This window comes from Notothenia coriiceps, unplaced genomic scaffold (genome assembly GCF_000735185.1).
Source record: "Notothenia coriiceps isolate Sejong01 unplaced genomic scaffold, NC01 NC01_scaffold00028979, whole genome shotgun sequence".
In the NCBI taxonomy this organism is placed as follows: Eukaryota; Metazoa; Chordata; class Actinopteri; order Perciformes; family Nototheniidae; genus Notothenia; species Notothenia coriiceps.
Window position 1 is genome coordinate 23,038 of NW_011361680.1, and position 18,372 is coordinate 41,409.

General features: G+C 40.0%; 3 protein-coding genes across 4 annotated transcripts; 1 reads left to right on the forward strand and 2 right to left on the reverse strand.

The window, feature by feature from the left end:
• Positions 1–451: 451 nt before the first annotated feature.
• LOC104958550 (neuropeptide Y receptor type 1-like) lies at positions 452–5,459 on the forward strand. Its single transcript, XM_010786292.1, has 2 exons — positions 452–580; positions 3,092–5,459. The coding sequence occupies exon 2, from the start codon at positions 3,252–3,254 to the stop codon at positions 4,353–4,355; it is 1,104 nt and encodes a 367-aa protein (XP_010784594.1). The 5' UTR covers positions 452–580; positions 3,092–3,251; the 3' UTR covers positions 4,356–5,459.
• An 8,439-nt stretch (positions 5,460–13,898) lies between these two features.
• LOC104958551 (progonadoliberin-1) lies at positions 13,899–15,100 on the reverse strand. Of its 2 annotated transcripts, none has more exons than XM_010786294.1 (4): positions 14,996–15,100; positions 14,762–14,900; positions 14,093–14,191; positions 13,899–13,986 (listed from the first exon to the last, which is right to left on the reverse strand). In XM_010786294.1, exons 2-4 carry the CDS (start codon positions 14,897–14,899, stop codon positions 13,939–13,941), a joined length of 285 nt encoding a protein of 94 aa, XP_010784596.1. In that variant the 5' UTR covers position 14,900; positions 14,996–15,100; the 3' UTR covers positions 13,899–13,938. The 2 variants fall into 2 exon arrangements, with proteins under 2 accessions (XP_010784596.1, XP_010784595.1); XM_010786293.1 differs by having other exon boundaries at positions 14,093–14,194.
• A 179-nt stretch (positions 15,101–15,279) lies between these two features.
• On the reverse strand, positions 15,280–17,934 carry LOC104958552 (BTB/POZ domain-containing protein KCTD9). Its single transcript, XM_010786295.1, has 3 exons — positions 17,784–17,934; positions 17,576–17,709; positions 15,280–16,798 (listed from the first exon to the last, which is right to left on the reverse strand). Exons 1-3 carry the CDS (start codon positions 17,917–17,919, stop codon positions 16,682–16,684), a joined length of 387 nt encoding a protein of 128 aa, XP_010784597.1. The 5' UTR covers positions 17,920–17,934; the 3' UTR covers positions 15,280–16,681.
• Positions 17,935–18,372: the final 438 nt, after the last annotated feature.

Here is an 18,372-nt window from a genome sequence, read left to right on the forward strand (position 1 = left end):
CTACATTTCCCTAGACAGCATTGTCTCTGTTTATCCACAACTGACTCGATATTTTAATTTATAGACTTGATTTAAAAATGTCCCCCATTTGGAAAGAGTAACCCAATATGATATATGTTACATCCATGATGTATAAGCTATAGAGATTATATAGCAATCATTATGGCAATTTTAAACCTTTTATTACTGTGATATTACAGCGATTTCTCTTTGGTGATGAATGAAACTCGCATCAAAATGGGAAGGCTTAGCATGTCTTTTTTACAACAGACCTAATGAGACAGATCATGAATACTGTACACATTTCAAACAACTCAATTCCCCCACTAGCCACTCTAAGGGCGCGTGCCTGAGCGCGCGTGTGCAGTACATGAGTGCGGACGTGCGTGCGAGCCACCGAGAATTTATTATGTAACATGTTCCCAATCACATCTCCTGCCGGAGTCTGAGGCATAAGGTCGCTTTAAGAGATATCTCAGTTTCGACAGGACGCCTCCTACCTTCTGCTCGACCAAAAACTCTTGTTGTGTCTCACCTGATGCGAAGCAGCACGGGCAGCCCGAGAAGAGACCCCTCCTCGGTAAGACATTTGACGGCTAATTAAAACACGTTATTTCGTTCTACAGCACAGCATGCAACTCTTTGTGTTGGAGGGTCAACTAAAAGTAAGAAATTATGTTTTTCTATAGGGTCGTTTTTCTTTTATGACATGCTACGACAAAGCTTAAAATGATAAATAGTCAAAAATATGTGTTCATGGGTTCTTTACGTTGTGCATAGCGAGTTTTTACAACCTTATCGTTGACGCGAGTATTTGTGATTATTCCTTTTGTTGGTGGGGTTTATAGTTTTTTGTTCTTGGTTATTGTAGTGCTCAATTAAAATAAAGTGTTAGGAGAGGTGTTTAGTGGAGGTTTAGGTAGAAATTAGTGACGGGTGCCCCCCCGGCTCTAAGTGGGGGTCTCCTCCGACTGTCCGGTGCTGAATACACACAGACAGCTGCATACAGACAGAGAGACAGACAGGGGGTACAGGACAGCTGCAGACACACAGGGTAGGGTGCACATACAGTAACCATTCTGACACTTTTCATCCCGAATGCGTTTCTCTTCCAGGTACATGATGCGTATATCATTCCTGCACGACCTGTGTCAAAGTGCTTTAGTGAGGGGACTGAAATGTGAAGGATAATAAATACATAAATATTTACAAAACATCCACATTAGGGCTGAGCTAAATTGCCACATCTTGTATTTCATAACTCGATACAGCACGACATAGCTTGTTTGCCGGCATGATATTAAATAAATAATCTATATTATACAACACATGGAAAACCGGTTTTAAATTCTCCTGTGTGAACAAAATACTTGACAAATGAAAATTATTTCCTAGTTGTATGATTCATTTGAGTGCAAAAAAAGTTTAAGTTTCAAGTGAAATTATATAAACATATCTCCTGACTAATATGTTACATGCATGCGAAACATACAGGGTAATACAAATAAGACAATAGATTTATTTAACTTAGTTTGATCTGATTTGCTGAGTCAAATATGTCATTCTTCAATCAATTTAGAGAATTGTATTGTGTATCATAATATTAATGTATTGATATGTATATATATAAGTTAATTGCAATAGTATTCCACAGAGAGAGAACAATTATAATTTTTCATTATCGCTCAGCTGTAATCACTATTTTTAGATCAATTCCCATGAATCCTTGTTTCTTTTTCTGGCTTTGCTTTCAAATAGTATATTTTTATGCAGGCCATGTCTGTATGAGTTACCTCAGTAAATGTACTTCTAACATCCCTCAGACTGCCATTTTCCAGCAGACACAACACGCAGCAATACATCACTTTAAGTGTCCAAGTTCTGCCATAAATAATCAGCATCAAGGCTGCAGCATGATACCGCGCCACATATCCAGAAATCCAGCCAGGTTTAATCGGGTTGACATCAAGGGGGAGGATTAATTATCCAGACGCCTTGACAGAGAAGAGTGTGAACCCCTGAATAAATTCAAGTGGTTTTACTGCACTTAGCTCCAGGTACAAGGGTTTACTTTTTGTTATGATTATTCTGTCTTTTTTTGAGAACACCACACATGAACACATGCAAATACAACATTTCTGCTCATCATAGGGACAGCCACAAGCAAATCTGTCCACGTCTTCATTAGGAGTCCTCTGGTCCTTTTAAATCCTGTAGATTTCATTCTGTTAGAACATAGGTGATGCAAAACTATTATCTGAGGAATGAGCCTTGGGCCAAACAGTTTTGTTAATCAGTGCTATTTTCACTGCTGAACACACACATCCAGACACATGAATATGTGCACGTCCACACACACTAGTAAGATGTTCTTGGTGCCACAAAATTGTATTTCTGTTTTGCTTTCTTTCCAGTACATTAATTCGTCAAGATTGGGAGAACTAAATGTGCTTTAGCGTCTGGGAAGCTATTGTGAATGCTCAGAGACAATGAGAGGTGTATGTTCCTTTAGGGACAAAAACTCAATAGATTCCCACTGTCAAAAGGGGATAAAACAGCGAGAGGTACCCATGGTCTCTAAAGGAGCAGTCATCATTATGTATTGTGATGGAGATTGAAATTACCATGTAATTATAGCGCATAATTTCTTCTTATGTCCTTGAGGAGATAGAACATTTACCTCATGATATCTGCATAACAACATCAAATATTCCTCTCCTAAGTCTCTGTGTTTTGTTAGGCTTTAATGAATCACTGGCAGCGTGTGCTAAGGTGAAACTGGAACACTTAACACATCAAAAACACTTGTTGAATTACACGCAGAGGCACTGAGATTTAAAGCCCCGTCTTGTATTTAGAATTCGTTTTTGGCACGTATTCTCATTTAAAAGAAGGAACAGTCTCTGATGAAATTAGCTTTTTCAGCAGGGGTCAATTTCTTTTCATGCTGCAGTTTTTTACAGCAGCTACATTTCAATTTGAGTGATACACCAACCTCTATATGTATCAAGAGTTCATAACTTTATAAAAAAACGTTCATTACTTGACATTTCTTTAAGGTTATTCATTTCGTTTTCTTTCTGTTTTTCAGGCAGCAAATGAAGGCTGGTCCATACACTGGGGAGAATTAAGGATGGGGGGAAAGCTGTAAAAGAATGCAAATGATATTCATGAAGTAATTACAGCAGGTGTGACACAATAAATTAGTTTGATTAGTCCACAACCTTTGAAGTGAGCCCTAGAAATTCACCATGGAGCTGCAGCACAACACCAACCACAACCAAGCCTTGTGGAAGGAGATACCGTGGGATTTCACAGATGACTGCTCCCTCTCAGTGAGTGGCACCACCTTCCTCATCATCGCTTACAGCACGGTAATGGCGGTGGGTCTCATTGGGAACTCTTGCCTGGTGTTTGTAATCACACGGCACAAGGAGATGCGAAACGTCACCAACGTCTTCATCGCCAACCTCTCCTGTTCTGACATCCTCATGTGCATTGTGTGCCTGCCGGTCACCATTATCTACACCCTGATGGACCACTGGATCTTAGGGGACCTCCTCTGTAAGCTCACGCCCTTCATCCAGTGTATATCCGTCACTGTGTCCATCTTCTCCCTCGTCCTCATCGCCATGGAGCGCTACCAGCTCATTGTCCACCCGACTGGATGGAAGCCCATGGTGGGGCAGTCCTACCTGGCGGTGGCTGTCACCTGGACCGTGGCGTGCCTAATCTCTGTGCCTTTCCTCTCGTACAGCGTCCTCATGGCGCCTTTCCAGAACCTCAGCATGCCTTTCCCAGTCAGCGAACAGCTTGTGTGCATGGAGCGGTGGCCATCCGTTCAGGAGCGGCGAGCTTACACCACGTCCCTGCTCATCTTCCAGTACTTCCTCCCTCTCACCCTCGTCATGCTCTGCTACATGCACGTCTACCTGCGCCTCAGGAGGAGGAAGGACATGGTGGATCGCGGCAGGAACACCACCCAAAAGAAAAACAAAGGGGCCACGAGGATCAACGCCATGTTAATCGCCATCGTGGTGGCGTTCGCCGTCTCCTGGCTCCCGCTCAATATCTTCAACACGGTGTTCGACTGGAACCACGAGGCCATCCCGTCCTGTGGCCATGACGTCATTTTCTCTTTCTGCCACCTCACGGCCATGGCCTCCACCTGCGTCAACCCCATCATCTACGGTTTCCTCAACAGCAATTTCCAGAAACAGCTCAAGTCCACCCTACTGCGCTGTCGCTGCTGGGGGGTGACCGAGAGGTACGAGAGCGTGCCCCTCTCCACCGTCAGCACAGAGGTCACCAAGGGGTCAATTTTGAGCAATGGATCTATCAGCATCAATACTTAAACCCAAGCCTTTTCAGTGAAAGACAAAGAGACTTATGGGGGCCTCTACAGCCCCCATTGTGTCATCCTTTGGAGCTTTTCTTGCTTTGTTGCGTCCAAAATTGAGGTTGACATTTACAAGGTTATAAATCTCACAACAGCAGCCCAGAGATTCGACTGAAGACAGTTAACCTGTATGGTGCGAGGCCATCGATTCACATGTAAGGGGAAGTAGATAACAAATTGATGGTGCAAAGGTCGGACAAGTATTGTAAGGTATGAAGGCACTTCACATGAGCACTTTTGCAGTCTGTATAGTCCTTTCCCCATGTGCTGTGGGCACATACAAATGAAGAGACAGCTTTAATCTGGTATTCATCAGTCATGTTTTCTCTCTAAAGCACTGGGATCTACTCAGATTGTCACGATTTTAATAAATGTCAGCTATTAAGGAGTTGCTTTTCACACTTTCTCTTATTAAAATGTGAGCAATGGAACCACTCAAGAGATGTAAATGGACAAAAGGGGTTAAGAAACTGCAAATGTTCTTCTCAGTTTTGCTGTTTTATATTAATAGTATTGACGACATATTAAGAGATTGTAAAATGTGATTTGTTAATGATTATCTACAGAGTAGTTTATTAGAGTACACAACTGAAGGAGGGAACATTAGTTCATTAAATGCGCCTCCAGGCGTTCGTTGAAACTATTTACTCCCATCATCTTAATGCATTTCGTATTACCTAAAATCACCACATTCATTGTAATGGTCTTTTACAGAGAACCTTTCCAAGAGATACACTCCACTCTGTCCGCCAAGGTCTGCAGTGTATTGTGCGTGTGGGATGTTTTTACTCATAAATGTGCCATTCAACAACCATATATCAAGTGCCATAAAACAAAATAAAAAAAGGCAGTAGAGGGCGATGTCAGAGCACGGTTCGTCTGCTGTATATAACATTACTAAATACTCGTATAGCCTGTAAAATATGTAACACAGTTATAGTTAATGGTGTGGTGGGGAATAAAGAGCACTGTGTAGCATAGCAGATATCTCCTAGGAAACCTGTTGTACGTCACTTTTCTTTGTGGTATTGAATTAAACTTTACTATCTCTTATCTTTAATGATAGCGTCTATGTTGTAATCTTTTGTTTAGATGAGTTACATTTTTGCCTGTTTGATCTTCATGTACTGCTTTTCAGTTTGTTTGCCAAACTTCACGTCTGCCTTGCTCTCTGAGTGTGTGTTGAACACATGTCGATTTTAAGCTGACCTCTTGGTTGTCAGTTCATCCACATCCATCGCAGCTTTACCAGATAATTGATTTGTCCTAATGATGCGTTCCGGACGACTGGGGAGGACGAAATTTTCTCTGTTTGATTGTCCAACTTCCGATTTCCAAGTGTTTCAGATGCAAGTGTCATTGCTTGTGACAAATTGATGTTTTTTTGGCAAGTGTTCAGCAAATTAAACTCTCAGCAGTGCAGCGTATTTTTTTTCTCATTTCTAAGATATTCCCATAAAACTTGAGCACAAAAGGAGAAAGCTTTGCGAGATTGTTTACTGTAACAAGATCAATAAGATCGTGACCTATTTTGACAAAAATGTACATGCAAAACAGGTTTTACTTCACAAATGTCTAATTTCAATTCAATTAAGGCAATTACAAATAGTGCCCTTTAGTTGATGGTGTACCAGACAATGTGTTCTTCCATTGTTATGTGACGGCTTATTCCTGAAGTCGGTGTCGATGGATATGCTCCAAAATCGACTTCAAGTGAAAATCCATTGTACTTGTTCTAGTAGGAGGTGTCACATTTTCAAGTTGTCAGGAAAAAAAGCATAGAATGTTACGTTTACTGAACCAGACTGCATCATTTCCACTTCAGGAAACTGTGTGAAGTGCGGGATTAAAGTGTTGATGTGCTCACAAACAAAACTCGTCTTTGCTGTGGTATGTTGTGTACAGTAAAAAAAAGAATCGTACATACAGTTTTATAAAAAAAATATGTCTCTTTCTAAAAGTTGAAATGAAGTGTGCTTCATCTCTGTGCATTATTCAGGGGGGCGTCTGAGATCACAACACATTTTAGATGTGCTTGTAGTGTTGTGTTTTATGCCTTAGATCTTAAATAGCATGGGAAAGAAAAAAAACAGCATGACACATAAATGGGAATTGTGCTAAATATTCAGTCTGTGGGAAGGCATGTTAACAGTTATACTCACATCGGTCTCAAAGAAGTATATCAGGGTTAGGTTTTGCAGCTTTATAGCCTTGGAAATGAAGTCAGGAGGTTAAGTGTTGTATGTTTTGACAGCTTACAGAAAGTCAAACCTGTTTTTGAACTGACAGCGACTCACTCAACCCACCAAACCGTTTTCCATGGGCAATTTAGCCCATAAGAGAGCTCTCAGAAGTCCTTTGGGACATAATTGACACTGTTTTTTTTCCTGAGCTGGCCTTTAGAGACTGTCATTCCCCTCTGCTCACCTGTCTTTCCTTTGTAAAAACCACTGAATGAAGCAGCAGGTGTTCTTTTCGTGTGGAAGAAAGGACCCAAGATGCCGGAGGTGCTGACGTACTCCAGCGACACTTGACAATAACTGGAACTTAAATTGTGCCATTTTACATTGTTACCAAAGTAACAGCGAAGGGGCTAATATGAGCACATTACTGCGCTATGAAATGAAGCTCAGCTGAAGCAAAAATGTAATGAGTCCACAGGGCCACACTCTCCTTGTCAGTGGAGCCGTTCCAACAACATTAGCATCTTGGCTCTCCGCATTTTTCATTTAGAAAGATTCGCATAAGCAGTCTCTCCCGATCACAGGAACAACATGAACTACATCGCTGGCGAGAGATTTCCTCAAGCTGTTGTTTTCAGCATTTAAATTCACTGGTTTTTTTGTGCCTTCCTAAGAAGAGGACATCATTCACCCTGTTTTGTCTGTCTCTTTTTAATTAGTTGAAGCTTTTTGTGTTGCCTTATTGAAATATAAGTCTTTTTTATGTTGAAATCCTTCTCCACATGTGAAGATCTACGTGTTAAAAAACACACAGGATGTACAGTGAATCTCCAGAGTCCCCCTAAGCCTTATGTTTTAAGATATATGTTATATAAGCCATCAGGTGCTGCAAAAAATGTTTCATTTGTATGCAATGATGTCAGATAAAGTAATTGGCCCCATGTACCTTTGATCCCCTTGGATATAAGGAACTAATCTTTTTGTTCTGGCAGATGAAAAGGTCAGAGGGAGTTTGACTGTTGCCTCTGGAATCCTAAAGATGGTGTTAAACATGCTAACATCTCTAGGACGCATTGAAAGTGACAGCTAGCTCATCTATGGGTCAAACACATAGATCAACTTGGTATTTCCTTCTCCTCTTACTATCAGATTGCCCTAATGTTCCACCTTGGATTGGACGTTTCCTCATTCTGTGAGGGAGTGTTTATATCATTTCCTGTCTTGTACCTGTTTGGAAATCCCAACAACATGGACATTTGGTCAGCCTGCTCATGAGTCAGACCCGGGGTTACACACATGTAATCCTCCAAATAAAATTCAAGTCAACACAGTCATGAATGTCTCTGCTTTGTGAATAAATGTAGAAATAGCCACCATGCACTGCAGACATTTACTACATTTCTCCTGTGTCTTCTGTAATATTAATAACAGACGCACACACGCACACACACACACAGAGTGTTGTCTTGCATAACACAAGCAGACTTGACAGCCAGGAATAGAAACCCCCTAATTGGTGCTGGCCAGTTTTTCCTGGGGATTGGATTTGAGACCTCACATGAAGAAAATGAGATCAGAATAGAGGCTTAAAGATGGAGCGATAGATGGATGGATGGACTTTATTGATCCCTAGATGGAAAATTATTGTGTTACAGCTTTGAAAGGTTATCAAGGCATTGAACAGGAATAAAAAAAACATGTTGAGTTAAGTAAATACAGATTGATAGATAGATAGATAGATAGATCGATCATGAGATTTCATCTTCATAATCTTGCCTTGACAATTTACGACGTGACCTCTGAGTCTGACCTCCATTTCTCTTTGATCAGAAAGTAAGAGGTTGACCAGCTAGCTTTAGTTGCCTGGTTACAGCTTCCTCAGGGGTTTCCATGCATTTCCTTCAAGCTGACACGGGGCACTATGCTATTAAAGGCACTTTATTAAAGACGGTTGGAGGGACTACGGCAGCCTGAAGCAGCCCAGGCTCACTCAGGTGGTTATTTTGTTTGAAAAGAAGTATGTCAACAAAAGTGGGACATAAAATTTATTTATTGCTGGGGATTGCACAAACTGTACTTTTCCTTTTTATTTGAATTGCTTGTTCAAGGTTGAAGAAGATTAGGGTGTAGAATTGTTGTATACAAACACTGTTATACAGTCAATACACCTGTGTTTTGTCAAAATGGCAGCTGTGAAAAGGGCCTGTAGGGTTAATTCATACAGCAGACAGTTAGACGTGCCAGAGAAAGCACAGGTTTAATTAATACCCTTAATGATGTCTGCATTCAATTAAGGGGCTCCAGCAAGAGCCATTTTCCTCTGCATGATGATTCATATGCATTTCTTACCAGGAAACAAAGGCATTATTAGACAGATAGTGCTTATTTGACAGTAAATATGTAACTAGAGCCAGGAGATGGATATCTAAGCATAAACACTGGAAACAGTAGGAGACAGCAATCTGAAGGTTAAAAAAGACAGTATCAGCAGCTCTGATGCTCACTAATTAACTAACACCAAACTGTACAGCTGTCTCATTTGTTCAAGAAAAAAATAAAATGCTTGTATGAAAGTGACAGCTTGTGGTTTTAGAGGGAGCTTGAACTGGATTATGTTTTGGCTGGGAGCATATAGGCGACCAATGCAGACTCCAATTACTGGTCTCAGCCAAGGAATTATCATATTCATAACCCCAAGGAAAAGGAAAAATGTGGCTTTTTACACTTTGGTTTTCGTATGGATTAAACATAACATATTATGTAAAGAGCTTTAGAGGTGCCAGTATTGGGTTTTTATATCTTAATACAAAGCCAGTTTGGCTGTCTGTAGCTTCATATTTATCATGCAGACAAGAGATTGATATCAAAATAAAAGAGATTGACGTTACTCTAGCCAGTTAGCTTATTTAACCATAAGACTGGAAACTGAGCAGAAAAGAGCCTTGCTGTCTCCACTGTTTTTCAAGCCAAGGAGGAACAATTAAAAGTCAGCTATCAGCTACAATCAGTAATGTTGAAAACCACGAAGTCCAGAAATCTATTAGCAGTCATGGATCCGACGTGAATTCAACATTCTAATTAAGAAACAAAGTTGATTTGTGTGCCAATTCCTTTTCAAATCAAATACATATTTAACCCAGCTCTGCATCATTAATTATTGTATTCTACATCTGTTCTTTTTAAGCTTGTTTTCATTTATATTGTTTGGCTCTTTAAGGTGTTTTTAAATGTCCTTTTATAATGTGTTTCTTTGCTCTTAATTGACAAGTAATGCTTCTGATATGATGTCTAACATTCTAAAGTGCAGGGTAGCTGAGCACTTGGAGTTATTATCCGTAATGGTGTTGATTTTAGATAAATATGTGCTGCTCTGCTTTGCCTTTCATATGTAAATCTCTTATCAAATCACTTCCAATAAAGAAAAATACTCATATGATGTCGGGTGTATGTTCAACAAAAGTAGCAGAAATCTACAGAAGGGTTTTTTAGTTGAGTTTGTTTGCTGAGTAACAGCAGAGTGACAGACGGATTGGACTTCTTTGAAAAACACACTTTCCATTTGAGATAAGAGTGTGAGCTCCCCATACTCTTGCCAGCAGGATATTACAGGCTGTTGTATCACTGTCACATCTCTGTGATGAATGCACTTCGATTCCTTATTCAGTTTGTTTAAGTTCCATACGCCATTAGCAAACACACACACACATGGGTTACCTGGTAAAATCATTTTCATGTTGCCCATCCAACCGGGAATAAACCCTTTTATAATCCAAAGGAGATTGTGGAGTGTGCGTGAAGCAAGCGGAGCGGTGAGCTATTATAATACAATAAATTGGCTTCAGACACATGTCCTCATGGTGAACAAACACAATAAAGTGCAGTCAATTATTAAGTATTATCAGGATCTGATCCAGCCTTATGGAAAATACCACAGATACAAATAATATCAGCAGCAGTTGGAGAGATTGCGTAGATGGTTTGGATTTATGGTACATTATTCTATGAATCAGACATTACATTAAACTCAGTGATGAAGTAATAACTTTGGGGGTGCAGTTTTATGTTGTTTCCTAGTGCCATCTGGTGGCTGAGAGAATAATAAACTTGATGTGTTGTTTGGGTCAAAATGACCTGGTTTAATTAATGCAAAAAGATACCAAAAATCCTCTAATCTTCCCCTGGTCTTGACCCGGTTGATTTGACCCATGAAGTTTTACTTTAGAAATGTCAAAAGACTGTTTGAACAGCAGACCTTTTTGAAATGTCATGGCATCTGATATTCAGTAATATGGGAAGCACTTTAGATTGCAGGAAAGCAGGAAAAGCACAGGTGTGATCAAGTAAGGGTAACTGTTCCCTCATACAACATGTGATTCATCTGTGATAAAGGTTTATTTTCAAAGCACTGTTGTTCTCATCTCTCCAAACCCTGTTAGTAAACTGCACACTCACATTTGTTGGTTCGTGCTGCACGTGTCGAGTAGGAGTGGAAAAGTATGACTTTAGCAAAAGTACCAGTACATTGATGTTAAAATACTTCATCCAAGTTAAAGTCATGTATTAGAAATGGTAAGTATTAGTTTAAGTTACCGACTTATCAGCTAAATGTACTTAAAAATATCAACATAAAAGTATGTTGTGGAAAACTGGCCTCTGTGACTGATGTATTAATGTACATTTTAATATACAATTGACATTAACGATACATCAAACACAAAGCTTTTGAAAGCAGAATCGTACCATTGTATAGTTGGTGGAGGTGAATCTGATTACAACTGCTCTATATATTTTAGTCCAGTGGTTCCTCCTCACACACCAGAGGTCAGACCCTGTCCACATGGGTCACGAGATAAATCTGAGGGGTCATGAGATGATTCATTTGGTATGAAATTAGGAAAAACAAACTTCTGCTTCAGACATATTCATTTCTGAAACTATTCTCTCCCCTTTAGTATTTCGTGAACTATTTGTTAAAGTGACAGGAATTTAAAACAAAGCATGGGAGAAGTTTAAAGGGGACATTTATTTTTGGTAGACTTTATAAGCTAAGCATGTGTGTTTAAAGGAAACTCTTATTCAGAAGGTTGTCAAATAAATGTGGTTTAAAAAATATAAGATCCTTCTCATGTATTATCTTATGTCCTGGTAAAACAATGGTTCGGAAAATGTATTATAAAACTGCATTGAATAATGTTTGAGTTTAAATGTTCAAACAGAAAGAATGCACAGCATTTCCAATATTTCAAAATGTAGCCTAACATTCAATATTTATCAAATCATCATAGCAAAGGCTGCAGTAAAAAAACGTCATAAAGATTTGTATCATCAGAAACAATTCTATTTTTAACTGTTTAATTGAGCTTGAATTACAAAGGATTTTCCAATTGACCTGACCACATGTTTTGTGGGAGAAAACAGGAAGAAGGCTCTGATCAGAGAAGATGGCAGCGCCTTCCTCCTGCGAGGCCAACGTGCTGCCCATGAAGCTGAGAGAGAACAAGGGAGGTAAGTGAGGGAGGGGAAGTAAATAAAGGCATGTGAGGGGAAGCAAGGCAGCAAGAGATAGAGAGAGGGGCTTTGAAGAGGAAGGAATTAGACGAAAAGCAAGAAGAATGGATACAAGACATGAAAATAAATAAGGACGTCAATAAGAGTAAAGAAGTGTGGAAGGGGAAGAGGAGGAAGAGAGTGAAACATAAAAGATACAGAAGACAAGAGGAAGGACGCAAAATAGAGATATTGACCAAGAAGATAGGCGAGTAAATTAATGTATGTACGAAAAAAAGAGAAAGGGTGGCAGGATGGAGAAGAAATATATATATATATGGTGAGGAGGACAAATGAGAGATAGAACATATGAATTTTAGAAGAAGAAGGAATGAAAGAGAGCTGTCAAACCGAATTGAGAGGATGTGGCGATACGAGGTGGAGGGGGGGAGAGGGGTAAGATAAAAAGCCTTCCCTCTCCATTCCCTTTCAAAAAGGTGGAATGCAGGTTAAAGAAAACAGTAAGGGATAGAGAGAGGAGAGGTAAGAGGGAGGAAAGGGTGGGAGGAAGGAGGCTGTGACATTGGAAGTAAGAGGTAAAAGAAAAGCAGAGCTCCAGATGAAGGAGGAGGAACCAGGTGGATAGAAGATGAGGGAGACAAAAGAGTGAAAGGGTAGAAGGAAGGTGGGAGAGGAAAGAAGATTAAACACAAGATGAAGAACAATAAGGGGAAGGTGGAGAGGTACAGAACAAATGTTGAAAGAGACAAAGATAAAGAGGAAGAGTAATCAAATCAAGTATGGAAACGGTAAAGAGGCGGAAAGAAATAAAATATAGGCTGGATTAGGAAGGTTTAAGGGATTAAGGAAGGAGATTGAAAGAGACCAAATATGGATGGTAGAAGAAATAAGAAAATCATCCTCCGTTCATGAAGGAAAGGGAGGGTGGGAGTAACAGAAAGGAGAAGAAGGGTGGACATGGAGTGCACTTCCCATCCATGTAGGATAGACAGCAGGGAGAAAGGAACATTAAGAAGAAATGCTGTTGATGTGAGAGGGAGGAAGAAGAGAGACCAGAGAAGAAGGATGGGAGAGGGCCTTACCTCCCACCCATGAAGGAGAGGTAGAGGGAAGGGAAGACGTTGAAAGAGAAAACACGATTGATTGGGGATGGAGGAATGAGAGGAGGACTCATGAAATCAAAGGGAAAAGAGAAAGATGGAGATGAAAAGGATTGGAGATAAGGGAGGCAGGAGAGGTAGAAGAGAAGGATGGGGATAAAAAATTAGAGCAAATGAAAAGGAATAAATGGAAGTGTGGATGGGAGAGGGAGAGAGGAGAGAGATAAGATGAAGAGCCATCCCTCTCCATCCATTTCAAAAAGGTGAAGCAAAAGAGAGGTATTGAATAGGGAGGATGTAGAGATAAATGCGAATTAACTGAAGAACTATTTTGATGTTATAAAATAATTCACCTTTTCGCTTTTAAGTGGATGTAACCTCCAAACGCTGAACTCATGGTGCCACACTGAAGAAATGTAATGACTGTGATTCCTTCTTATGAGTTACATAAATAAGCTGTCTAAGACCAACAAATATCCTGAATGCAACACTTTAACGCATTTTTATCTGGAGGACTTTATTTTGTTTCTTTTTCAATTTCATGTTGAAGTTTGAATTTGCGGACATAATCCTCCAAGATATGTATCTATATTTGATGTTGTTTCAGCACAGACATATTTTGAGGTAGAAATCCTTGAAAAAGTTAATGAGTGTGCAGTACCAGTATTTGTGATTTGCACATGTCGAACAATAACCACAACAATGGAGTCATGCATAAATGATATTTTATTGTTGAATCAAAAAGTCTTTATTTTTTGTATGTTCTGTGTCCATTATCCCTGTCAGTGACACTGCCCTGAAGGAGAATGAGAAATGAAACCTTGTGTGAATAAACTAAAACTTTATTAGAACCAGCAGGTGGTTTACAACTAACCACAGAAGAACAAATGAGAAAAACTTACAAGAAATCCTTTGGTTCTGTACATTTTGGCAAAGGGTGATTCCTCAGCACAAGCCAGAACACTGCAGTGTGTTTCCATGTGTGGGAACGCCTCCACCAGCTGCTGGAAGAAGATCATCGCAGCAAATATGTGCAAAAAGAGATTAGATTAGATGGTATATTCCTAAATGTAATCAAATCAAATAAAGCAAAGAGAAGAATATCACACATATGTATCGATAATACTTTCAATAAAAAAACATAATGAAGTATTTCATGTCTGACAAGTAGTGGAAGGAAGTAAATGGTTATCCTAAAAAAAAGATCCTAAATTAAACATTATTTATTCACACGTGAATATTCAGACTTTCCCCCTGAGTTCAAATAAATCCGAAACATAGCAAACCTTCATATTTTATTAAATGTAATTTAGCTGATGCTTCCATCCAAAACGACTTGCATACACTTCAACATGTCGACATGACGATGGGAGCAATGTGGGGTTAAGTATCCCGCCCAAGGACACTTTGAAATGTTACTGCTGCTACTAAGTATTGAACGACTGACCCTTTAATTGGTAGACACCATCAACACACCTTATTAAAATGTAATGGGCATGTGAGAAAATGATAGGAGTAACTAACGCTGAGGAAACACGTTGGCAGCCATTATAAGAATGATAAATGCCTACATTGTCCAGCGTGTCCGACAGGCTGTCCAGGTCCCTCTTCCCTCCGGGGCTCAGGCCGTAGGACCAGTGCTGACTGCTGCCCTGAGGCAGCGCTGCAGCTATGAGCAGCAGGCACAGTACCAACCTCTTTGGAGCCATTCTGAGCGGGAAAATATACATAATAGTTTACTTTTGTTATGGTTTTCATCCCTAATTAACACTCTTCAAATGTACAATATTAGCAGAATTTCTCACCTTGTCCTCTGATTTGTCTTGTCTGGAGTCGTTTGTGAATCCTGCTGTAGTTTTCCAAGCTTTATATAAGCCTGTGGCCCTACAGGGGGTTACAAAGTGGGATTCAAAAAACACTTAACACTTACCTCTATTTATTACAAGATGACACTTGGTGTTTTTTTCCCACCCTCCACAAACAAAGCCCAACATGGGGTGACAATGTTCAGCTCTGGCTCTTAAATGACGCACTTCGAGTGTACAAAACACTCTAAACTGACACAGTAAAGGATTACAAATCATGACAATTTTGTTCTTCTTCATAGCAGTTTATTTATAACAGTCATTCATGGAAATACATTTCCACGGTCAAGTGCAATAATCTTAGACAGGGAGACCTGTCTAAAACACAAACCAACCTCCGCCTCATGTTGCATTCAGTGAGATGTATTAAAAATAAATAATCATAGCTCTTCCTTGGATTTTCGAGATGAAAATACACAATTGTATGATTGCCTTCATCGTTCATTCTCACAGGCAGGGTACCAACAATTAGACTGAGTGAATAGTATTGCATCAGAGCAGCTTTGAGCTACAGGTAGAGAAACTTCACCAGTCAGAGACGAGTAGAGTCTTCACACATGCAAACAGAAAGAACTGACAAAACCTGCTTACCATACAATAACAATTTCAGAAGTTTTGGAAACACTGGAGTTGATTTACATAAGATTACAAGCTCCAAACATTTTTGGTGAGAAGGTATACAAGGTAACATGTAGTTGTGCAAATAAGTTCGAAGCATGATTAAGTGATATACATCCATACATGGAGCATGTTCGCAGGCAAACCCACTTTAACAGCATGTGAAAATGGCTTTTTCTTTTAAAGCACAGCATTTTTTTTTTCTTCAAATGGAGACTGAAGTATAATGAATGTCATACATGCACATTACAATAAGCAGTGCCACAGTTGAATGCATGCAATTGTGGATCACAATTGCACACCAGATTAAAACAAGAGGTAGATTCACAAACAAGGGAAAGCTTTTTTTTAAAGAAAACAATATTTAAAAGTCAGAAAGGAGAAACCTCACAGCTGTAACATCATGTATTGCATAACCAAGCTGTGTTTTAAACTAGCCTGTCGTCATGGTGTGCTAACAGCACTTTTAGCCTTCTAGACTGTGCTACCCTTATGGCTTTGGCTTGCATTGCTTCCTTTATTTATGTTGAATCCAGCAAAAGTTAAAGAAGATTATATAACGCCACAGTTATTGGTAAGTGCCACTTTCTGTTTCTGCTACAGCAGCACAGTGAAGCTCAGCTCTGAACTTCACTGCTCACAAATGATCTGACTTTAACTCCCATGAACACGTCAAGTAAGATGAAGTGAATACAAATGATGAAGAACATTAAATTAGTATAGTTCATTGGATTGCATCCAGACACATCTACGTACACAAGGAACATTATTTGGTTTTGGTGATATACGCAGCTGAACATTTAAAACGTCCTACCATACAAACAACCCTGAATAATTATAGTGCAAGATATTTAAAGCTAACTTAATAAAGGTGGAATGCCAGGGATGTGCATACAACTACCTGCTTTACAGACAGGTACAGAGAGATTGGAAGTAGAGGAATATACTGGAGAAGAGAGTATTAAAGAAGCCAGCTGCGGCCCCCCACTGACACTGGTGTGTGCAGAGTTATCTGACACTCTGGGACATGTGCAGAGGGGTCAGCATCTCCTCGAAAATGGCCCCTTTCACATTGGACCCTCTCAGGTTGGCTTCTTGGAGATCGCAGCCAGACAAGTCACAGTTCTGCAAAAAAGGCTTAAGTGTAAACCAGGAGGATTAAATGCATTGATTACATATATTTGAGTGCATAACATACATAGTAGTGCATAGTGCACATAATCTTATTCCATCAATTGCTTATTATGTTAGAACCTTTGCTGTCAGCTTTGGATGTCTTTTTGCTAAAAGTCTTTTGTTTTTGTGATGTTAGTTTCTGTGTCTTGTAATTGCACTGATCAAAAGCAGCGCTCCTGACTTTACCGTGTTCTTTATGATGACAACGAGATTTATTTTATCCTAATAAGTCCAGTGAAAACCCCAAAAGATTCCTTGAGAGTCATAGAAAAGTAAGAAAACAACTAAATTGGCAATTCTTCTCTAATATATGTAAGCTTCTAAAGGCTGAGCCTTATAATGTATGGTTAAGGTTATGTTATACAAGAGAGGGAAGCCTCCTGACTTGATATATTAATTGATAATCACATAAGAACTACAAGTTCCATAAGCTAGTCCTCTACTTTGAGCACAAGGCACTCGAAAACATGCTTATTTTACAATATGGCAAAATCTAATTGAAATCTCCAGTAGGGACACTTTTATCTATTTGTGAAACCAGTGTCAAACATAAACAACCAAATGCAGGAAGACCATTACATTGCAATAACGATAAAGGAGATTGAATTTGTTGTACTCATCAGACTCATTCTGTGTTCTCCTAGAAAGTTGTAGTAAATCACATCGTCACTTGCCAGCTGAGCCAACATGTTTCAGAGATAATCCCGTCTGACGGCCCTGACTCACCTCCAGATCGGTCCCCGCTAAAGTGGCTCCCCGCAGGTTGCAGTTCTTCAGCGTTGCATTTTTCAGAGTGGCCACACGCAGGTTGACGCCGGTCATTTGGCTTCCTTCCAAGTCAACTCCTTTAAGGTTAGCACCTGGTCACAAAAGCATTGGGTTAAAACACGACAATAAAACTGCCTCTTCTTAACCAAGAGTTGTGATGGATTACCTTCCAGGTTGGCCTTCAGTCCCGATGGATCTTCAAAGTTGCATCCTTTGAGAGACGCTCCCTCTGCGTTGGAACAGAGCATCTTCACCCCTTGTAAGTTGGCACCCTTCAAAAGACAAAGATCAGAAGTACTCATAATCAGGGCTGCACATAACTGGTGCGCAGGTGCGCATGCGCACCTCCGCCAAAAAAAGAGCACCGGGTCATTTGAAAAAACGCGCACTTGCGTACCAACATTGAGAGAGAGAGAGAGAAGGGAGAAGAGAAAAGAGAAAAGAGAGGAGAGAGAGAGAGAGAAAGATATTTGCAAGTTGCATATGAACTCAGGGACGGCCCATAGCGCTGGCATTATAGATGTTCGTCTAGGGCGCCAGATCTGGGGAGGCGCTGCGCTGGCAGCTCTGGGAAGGAAAAAAACATGTTTGACCGTTGGGGCTAATCCTAATTGTCGGCCTTGATGTAACAACATTCATAATTAAGTAAATGTAATACCCTTTTCACCCCGGTTACACGTTTAATTTGCCCTGTACGATGGGCGCTGTAAGTGATGAAAATGGGGGATGTTGGCTTATCTGGCGCCCGCAGCTCA

Bases quoted from the DNA above. Each gene is read 5' to 3' on its own strand.
- LOC104958550 (XM_010786292.1), top strand. From the start codon at position 3,252: ATGGAGCTGCAGCACAACACCAACCACAACCAAGCCTTGTGGAAGGAG.
- LOC104958551 (XM_010786293.1), bottom strand. From the start codon at position 14,899: ATGGCTCCAAAGAGGTTGGTACTGTGCCTGCTGCTCATAGCTGCAGCG. The intron at 14,195-14,761 runs GTAGGCATTTAT...ATCTTCTTCCAG, and splicing joins TGTCGGACACGCTGGACAAT to CAGCTGGTGGAGGCGTTCCC. The intron at 13,987-14,092 runs GTAAGTTTTTCT...ATTCTCCTTCAG, and splicing joins ACAGAACCAAAGGATTTCTT to GGCAGTGTCACTGACAGGGA.
- LOC104958552 (XM_010786295.1), bottom strand. From the start codon at position 17,919: ATGAGTACTTCTGATCTTTGTCTTTTGAAGGGTGCCAACTTACAAGGG. The intron at 17,710-17,783 runs GTAATCCATCAC...TTTTGTGACCAG, and splicing joins ACTGAAGGCCAACCTGGAAG to GTGCTAACCTTAAAGGAGTT. The intron at 16,799-17,575 runs GTGAGTCAGGGC...CCTTTTTTGCAG, and splicing joins TAGCGGGGACCGATCTGGAG to AACTGTGACTTGTCTGGCTG.